Source organism: Magnolia sinica, chromosome 3 (genome assembly GCF_029962835.1).
Source record: "Magnolia sinica isolate HGM2019 chromosome 3, MsV1, whole genome shotgun sequence".
NCBI classification, from domain to species: Eukaryota; Viridiplantae; Streptophyta; class Magnoliopsida; order Magnoliales; family Magnoliaceae; genus Magnolia; species Magnolia sinica.
In genome coordinates, this window is record NC_080575.1 from 100,996,800 (window position 1) to 101,005,430 (window position 8,631).

General features: G+C 40.7%; 1 protein-coding gene across 1 annotated transcript; it reads left to right on the forward strand.

Annotated features, from left to right (window-relative positions):
* The first annotated feature begins 3,559 nt into the window (after positions 1-3,559).
* Positions 3,560-7,873, forward strand: LOC131240437 (KIN14B-interacting protein At4g14310). Its single transcript, XM_058238665.1, has 3 exons — positions 3,560-5,466; positions 5,931-6,553; positions 7,306-7,873. The coding sequence occupies exons 1-3, from the start codon at positions 3,637-3,639 to the stop codon at positions 7,835-7,837; spliced, it is 2,985 nt and encodes a 994-aa protein (XP_058094648.1). The 5' UTR covers positions 3,560-3,636; the 3' UTR covers positions 7,838-7,873.
* Positions 7,874-8,631: the final 758 nt, after the last annotated feature.

The following is an 8,631-nucleotide window of genomic DNA, read 5'->3' on the forward strand; positions in this document are numbered from 1 at the left end:
TGCGGTGAGAAGCTAGGTGGGGCCACTTTGATGTTTATGAGAAATTCACTCCATCCATCTGTTTTACCAAAAATTGAGGCATGTCCAAAACTCAAGTGGGCAGCACGATAGGAAAAAGTGTGTTGGGAAATGACTATTGTTGAAACCTTCTTTGGGATCCATTGTGATGTTACATGGCATCCAAATCACTCAAAAGGCCTTTACGGTTGGAATGGACTGATCCAAAAATGCTAACCCTATAAGAAACTTATATGACTCATGAATGTTTCAATGGTGGACGTTTAATTGTCTTTGTTTCCAGTTAGTCCTCTTGAGTTTCAAATTTACTTAATTTTTAGGGTCATGCCCTAACATGATCTAGCAAATTGGATGGATATGATGGATTTCTCACAAACATCACAGCGGGCACTACCTAGCTTCTGCATAAACTTCCTAGAACACCATGGATGTGGATCGGGTACCACCCAGTCCCAATTGGGCACAAGGCCTCTTAGGGATAAAAACCCACCATCTTATGTTTTGCCACATCATTTTAGAATATAAGTGTAAAAATGAGGCAAACCTAAGGGTCAAGTAGACAACATCATAGGAGGGATCAGTGAGCCTACCTTTATGTTTGTTTGCTAAGGTCACATAGACCTATACCTGCATAAAGGGAAAACACAAACATCAGCTTGATCCAAAACTTTTGTGCCCTCAATAAGTGTTCAACAATTGGTGGTTAATTCTCATTATATGATTTTTTGAGCTTTTTTTTTTTTCGGGTTAGCTTGTCAGTACCCACCCATGTCATTACACACACTCCATGTTAGCCACCCCTAATGGGGATCGATACCAAGACCTCAAGTGTTGAAACGAGATAAGTAATTTTTTGAGCTTATATTCTAAAATGATATAGCAAAATGGATGGAGAGTGTGAATAACCCTTTTGCTCAACCTTATAGGAAGTTCCCATGAACTGGACTGCATAAAACTTTTTCCCAAACACAAACACACACACACACACACACACACACACACACATATGGAAATGCTCACCTGCGAACTCGTTTGTACGTAGTACATAAGAACTTTTTTGAGAACTCATCATATCTGATGAATCTCACAAATCTGAACGGTCCACATGAAGCAGAACCTCATGAAACCCCCTGGTATAAATTTTTACTTTGATCCGAAACTTTGGTGGGCCATGAAAAATGCAAACAGTTCTTCCATTGATTTGAATTTCTCTTTGCTATGGCCCACCAGAATCTTAGATCAGGGTGAAAATTCACCTCCTAAGGTTTCATGGGATTCCGCATCTTCATGGAAACCAATTCGATTCGAACTTTGCCATGACACATGTCAAAGGTGGTAGATTACATTAAGATTTGACTTTTTGAGAACTTCGATCATACCATCGATGAATCTCACAAATCTGAGCATGTTGCCACAATGAAGCGTAAACCTCATGAAACCCCTGGTATAAATTTTTACTTTGATCAAACTTTGGTGGGCCATGAAAAATGCAAAGTTTCCCCATGATTTGAATTTCTCTTTGCTATGGCCCACCAGAATCTTAGATCAGGGTGAAAATTCACCTCCTAAGGTTTCATGGGATTCCGCATCTTATGGACCATTCAGATTCGACACCCATGACACATGTACAAAGGTGTAGTACATAAGAACTTTTTTGAGAACTCATCATATCTGATGAATCTCACAAATCTGAACGGTCCACATGAAGCAGAACCTCATGAAACCCCCTGGTATAAATTTTTACTTTGATCCGAAACTTTGGTGGGCCATGAAAAATGCAAACAGTTCTTCCATTGATTTGAATTTCTCTTTGCTATGGCCCACCAGAATCTTAGATCAGGGTGAAAATTCACCTCCTAAGGTTTCATGGGATTCCGCATCTTATGGACCGTTCAGATTTGACACCCATGACACATGTACAAAGATGTGCACGTACGTAGGTGCGTAGGTGAGCATGCCTCTCTCTCTATATATGTGTGTGTGTGTGTATGTGTGTCGAACATCTACCCCATCAGTTAGATGCACCATTCCATGGTGGGCCTAGTGCTTAAAAATCAAGTTAATCCGTGACGTGTGTGTGCCACACCACATACAAAAGTTGAGAGGGGTTACCCTCCATTAAAACATTCATAATCATTTGTTCGGCCCACTGAGAATTGGTTCATAAATCCAGCCCATCCATTATGTGTGTCTCACTTGGATGAGAGGTAGACCAAGTTTTAGATGCATCCAAAATTTTAAGTGGGCCCCACCAAGTGCTTTTATATGTTTTAGGCATGTCTTCACATGATTTTAGATGGTATGACCCACCTGAGTTCCTTACAGGGTTGATTTTTGAGATATCCCATAATTTAAAGGAGACCATCAAATGCACAATGTTAATATTCCACACACAGCGTGATGGGTCCCACACAACCTGACCTCACAAGAAGTTCCCATGAGCTCGACAGCATAGGACCTTTTCCATATATATATATATATATATATAACCTGGTGGTAGATTCCCTGTAGTTTCAAAACCGGTCAAGGGTTCAAGTACCCACGGTGGTGAAATCCCACGGCGTGCGTGTGTGAGGTGTGTGTGCTTGTGTTAAAAAAAAAAAAAAAAAAAACTGTTTTTCCATTTCATTTTAGGACGAAATAAAAAATAGATTTTAAGAAGATTCAAATCTCAAGTGAACCTTACCACAGAAAACAGTACGAATGATTATTAAAAACTTTTTATAGGCAACAAAAGTTTTGAATCAAGCTCATTTTTATATTTCCTTTCACATTATCAACATATTGGGTTGCAAATAAATATTATGAAAACCTTTGGGAATTTTCAATGGTAAGGCACTCATTGACCACTGTTTCCTGTGGTGTGGTCCACCTTAGATTTGGATCTGCATAATTCTTAGGACCCATCCTAAAATGGGCTCTAGAAACGTATGGAAGGCATGGATGTATAACAAATCATTAAGGTGGGCCCCACAGCAAGGGTATGTGTTACCCGGGTAACAGAATCCGGTCCCCTGCGTCCAATGACGGTACGTGGCCGATTAAATCCCGCAACGTCGTCACGATCCAAGGGTTGTTTGTATTAGGACTGAAAAGATGAATCGCGGGTGCACGTGCTAATATGAACATCTGTGCGATATCAGGGACAACCATTAGGTGGAAATCTCGATAATACAATGGTCCATCAATCAGGCCAATCCAAGTGGGCCACAATCATTACGATAGAGGTGGAAGGCTAAAGATAAAGACACCAACGGCCTAATTCAAGAGTATATATGCAGGCCATCAGATAAGTATAAAAATCTATATTTTAGAAAAGAAAATCAGCAGAGCTGGACCCATCTAGTTCACGGAACAGATCTTGTATTCGCCTTTCGGTTGACTCACGTGCCACGATTGACTTATTCAATCTCACGCGAATTTCCTTTTTCTCATCGTCCTTTTTCCACTCGAACGTCGACGCTCTCGTCTGAAATTCAAATTCAAAATTCGAAATTATTTCCCGCTACTTTTATATCACCTTATTTCAAAAAAAAAAAAAAATCCTTTCTTCCAATCTCTTTCTCTCTCGTCGTTCGTCTTCCCTTTCTACCCTCACAGAAAACAAAAATCCCAAAAATGTCCTCATCCGTTCGAAGAGTGAAAGAGAGAGGGGGCGGTGGAGGAAAGATAATGGCGTTAAAACCCCAAAAAACCCTAACGGAAAACCATCCAAAGGAGAACACTGGAAGCTGCAAAAAACCTTACGGGAAGGAAAACCCCAGGACGGTTTCCGGCGCCAGAACCCCGTCCATGTGTCAGAAACCGGCGGTCCGCCCGCTGCCGATGCAGCGGATCGACAAGGCTGCGGTGTCGTCGAGCAATGGGAAAGACGGAGAATCGCGTTTCCGCTGGTCGACGTCGTCGTTGCCGAAAGGTAAGAACTCGAACCCCTCGGATTTCACACGGCTTCTTTCTGATCTGCGCAGAGATCGTCAACCTAGGGTTTCTGGATCTGATCGGTCGGCAAAAACCCTAGTAAAAGCTTCCGTAGCTGAATCCGAAGCTTCGGATGAGGGAAAATCTGCAAATGGTTTTAGGGTTTTAGAGAAATGTCCTCGGAAGAAACCTTATTTGAATCCGAGTTCGAGAGGTCGGGATGATGAGAATTGCAAGGAATTGGGCTTGAATTTGAAGGAAATGCCTATCGATGCTGTTCGGGTTTTAGATGATTGCAATACTAACGTTTATTTAATTTCAAATATGGAAAGAATTCCTGAAGAAGATGTAAATTCCATTTCCAAAAATTCCGAGGAGATGTCTTCTTCAGATTTGAATTCAAAAGTAAGCAGTGGGAAAGAACTGAATGGTGTTCGGCTTTTGGAAAGTCTTGATGATGGAATGCATTTGGAATCGAATTCTGAAGGTTTGGGTGAGAAATGTTTGAATGGCTCTAGAATTGTCGAAAGTTCTAGAAGTGCAGTTTATCAAGGTCCAAGTTTGAAAGCCGTCGGTGAAAAATCCTTGAATGGTTTTGGAGCTTTAGAGAATCCGAAGGAGCTGAAGGCTGGGGAATGTGGTAAAGATGTTCCAGTTGTTAACAAATATCCTAGCAGGCTTCATGAGAAGCTGGCTTATTTAGAAGGAAAGGTTAAGAGCATTGCATCTGATATTAAGCGAACCAAGGAGATGTTGGATCTGAACAACCCGGATTCGTCGAAACTGATTTTATTGGATATTCAAGACAAGATTTCGGGAATTGAGAAAGCAATGGGCCATGTTGTTGATGATAATAAAGGGAAATTGGGTTTGTCTGAAATTGTTGAAAATGATAAGTTGCAGCCTAAACATGCAGAAAAGGGTCAAGATGGGAAGATGGGAAGTTTGAAAAGTTCAGCAAAAGCCTTGAATCATGAAGAATTAGAAGCGAGGCTTTTTCCTCATCATAAATTGCTTAGGAGTCGGGGGTCGTTGGGTAATTCATCTGGAAAGGATCAAACTCATCTACCATTGAAATCTAAGGGTGATTCATTGTCAGAAGATAAGCCTTTGAGCCCCATTGATGAAAACCCCATAGCATTGGAGTTTTTGGCATCACTTGCTGGTACAGAAAATTCCAAGATAAATGGTAATGATAAATTTGTTCAATTAGAGTGTCGTGCAGTTCAGGCAACAGATATGGATGGATCAGCAACTTCAGCAGCACAAGGTGTTCCAATGAATGTGGGTGGTGGGAAATCTGATGAGGATGTCAGGCTCACAACTGATGAAATGTTTGAGGACTTCGATGATCAGGAAAATAGGCCAGCCATGATAATCCAAGAGGAGATTGAAGATAATTCTGTTGAGCTATTGAAGGAAGTAGGGACTAAGACCTCAACTGGTGGATGGTTTGTATCTGAGGGTGAATCTGTTCTTCTTGCTCATGATGATGGTTCTTGTTCCTTCTACGATATTACAAACTCAGAGGTATATGGGCTCCCATGTCTAATCTCTCTTTGATTCTTATCTGGTTCTATTTTGGCAAAAAATATATATTGTGTCCTTTGTGTGCCTGCTTAATATCCTCATAAAATTCTGTTATGTTCCTGCAATCCTGCATTTGTTGCATGTTCTGCATCTGGGTTTCCAGCTTCCTTGTTTTTAAAGAGAATCATGTGCTGAGTGTCATTTAAAATCTCTAAAGCATGCTCTTGCTGATACTGGTGTTTGAAAGATATGATCATGTTTTAGTTTTTAATAAGTCATAAGCAACAATAATATTCTAGTTTTATTCTCTGACCCGTGCACACATTTTTTTATAAAAATGTTTCTTTATTGCTTCCTTTAATCATATTTCTGTGGAGTTGGATATTGATCGAAATGGGTACCCAGTTAGCGCCTGCAGACAGATTGAGTCTAAACCCTGTTTGGGTAATTTTTCTCTTTTGTAGGAGAAGGCGGAATATAAGCCCCCAGCTGGGGTCTCACATGACTTATGGGGAGATTGCTGGTTAATCCGTGCTGCTGGCTCTGATGGCTGCTCAGGGAGGTATGTTGTGGCAGCATCAGCTGGGAATACTCTGGATGCAGGCTTTTGTTCATGGGATTTCTACACGAAAGACATTCGAGCATTCCGAGTTGAGGATGGCAAAACTACCATGTTTCCATCAAGAACAGTACTTGGTCCCCTGCCCAACAATGGGATGCCCAGGAGAAATACTTTATCCACAGTCCTAGCCCCTGAAAACAAACAGTGGTGGTATAAGCCTTGTGGCCCACTTCTTGTATCGACTGCCAGCTGTCAGAAGACTGTTGGTATTTATGATATACGTGATGGCGATCTGGTTATGAAATGGGAAGTACCAAGGCCAGTGCTAACGATGGACAACTCGAGCCCTTTGCAGTGGAGAAATAAAGGGAAGGTAGTTATAGCTGAGACAGAAGCCATTAGTCTCTGGGATGTTAACTCGCTCAACCCACTGCCATTGCTGTCAATTGCTTCGTCTTGTAAAAAGATCACCGCTCTTCATGTGAATAACACTGATGCTGAATTAGGTGGTGGGGTCCGCCAAAGGTGAGACTTTTCTTCTACCATCTGTTACTTCACATTCAATCTTTGCCTCTTTTTCCTTTTTTTTTTTTTTTTTCTTTTTTTTTTCTTTTTTGAGGATTGCGTTCTGCTTTCTTCTGTTTCAATTTTCAATATATGGGTTAGAGAATCTTTTATGCCTTATAAGGAGTGACCATGGATTCTTTCTTCTTAATCAAGAATTGCTGATGTTTCGATTCCTAAACTGTGGAAGATTGCAAAAGATGGAGGAGCATAAACTACTTTCTTACTTATTTTTGTACTTGTGTAGATGTGAAATTGATAATTTTTTTTTTTTTTGTTATTCTACTAAAACTTCTCACTTGCCTACAATTTGTTTTTCATGCCTATGAAAGTAGGATTTTGAATCATGCTCTCCCCACATGTGTGCAAGTTCTGGGGTTTTCATCAGGGCTCCACTGTCCATGTCCATGGTTAAAAAATAGGCCTATCTGATTGTCAGGTGTGCCACACATGTATGGGAAACTTGACAGCTGAAGGGAAGCTAGCAATGATCTACGATCTACATTTGACATATGCGTGTGGTTCTCCTGAAATGGACATGATTTTGGGTGAATGCATACATGGGGTGGGGCCACATGTTGAACGGCTTGAGTCTTGAACACAAATGCCACATTGGCAATATTTTGGAGAGTAGGATTTGAAAGGGAGCTAGAAACCAATGCTTGTTGCTCTGTATTTTATTTTCTGAAAATTTCTCTTTCTTTGAAATGTAGAGTAAGCTCATCTGAAGCAGAAGGAAATGATGGCGTGTTCTGCACGCACGAAACCATTAACATCTTAGACTTCCGTCTCCCGTCAGGTGTGGGCCTTAAGATAACCAAACATGGAATGAACAGCCACTCTGTTTTCTCTCGTGGAGATTCTGTCTTTCTTGGAAGCATTGGGGCAAGATCAACGGCAAAGGATCAACCTCGCTCGCTTGTGCAACACTTCTCATTGCGCAAAGGCAAGCTGATCGGCACTTATGTGCTACCGGAGTCCAATGCTCACTTCCACCACTCCTCCATCACTCAAGTATGGGGAAACTCAAACCTTGTCATGGCCACTTGTGGATTGGGACTTTTTGTATTTGACACACTCAAGGATGATGGCCCACAATCGTTTTCCACTGATCATGGAAATGCTGGGGAGGTAAGAGAAATCATCGGCCCAGATGACTTGTACCGCCCTTCGTTTGATTATTTAGGGTCTCGTGTTCTACTTATATCGAGAGACCGCCCTGCTCAATGGAGGTATTTATTATAATCTCTTCATATAATCTAAAGACTTGTTGCGATAGTACTTATACTGTAAGTTTTGTTCGTATCATGTGTCTATGAAATAACTTTGATCGTTCTCATTCGAGTTATGTTACGATTACTGTGTTTATTATGACAAAACAGCTCTGAATTTCTCACTTGTTGGCTAATCACATTTACGAATGTTATTTCCAATCTCTCACAACTAATGAACATTCTGGGAGTGGAACGACTGATAATCATCGAACTTACAGAAGCTTAGAGAATCTTCAATCAATTTTCCACCTTACCTACTCTGGGTAAGTCTACTTTCTTTTACAAGGCTTTGTTAGACTTTCCTATCACTCTGTTGATAAACAACCTCAAATACCATGAGTTGGTGCATGCCAACGACCCACACCTAAAGATGGTGGTGGGAATCTAACTAGTATTTCAAACTGGATTCAATTTGAAATGTGTTAGATTTCCATCTCACACTCAAATATGTGTTAGATTCTGGCCCGCTTCTTTGGGTGGTGGGTGATGGGTGTGCTCTGGCTATAAGTATATGTTGGAGACACTATGATATCCAAATCGTAGTATAAACACTGTCATTGATGAATGCCGAAAGTTCTGATTTGGCTAGTTTGATGCTTGTTTCACCTCTATATTGCCTGTATTTTTTTTATTTTTTTTGAGAATTGAATCTGTCCCTTGTTTTCCCAGTGTCATGCAAATGAACGATTTACCTCCATACTGTGAAATCATCAGTACTTGCATTCTTGTTTTTTACTATATTGATGGAAATAGTGATGGAAATCA

Excerpts from the sequence above, each read along its gene's own strand:
- LOC131240437 (XM_058238665.1), top strand. The coding sequence starts at position 3,637 with ATGTCCTCATCCGTTCGAAGAGTGAAAGAGAGAGGGGGCGGTGGAGGA. Across the intron at positions 5,467-5,930 it reads ACGATATTACAAACTCAGAG|GAGAAGGCGGAATATAAGCC; the intron begins GTATATGGGCTC and ends TCTCTTTTGTAG. Across the intron at positions 6,554-7,305 it reads GGTGGTGGGGTCCGCCAAAG|AGTAAGCTCATCTGAAGCAG; the intron begins GTGAGACTTTTC and ends TTTGAAATGTAG.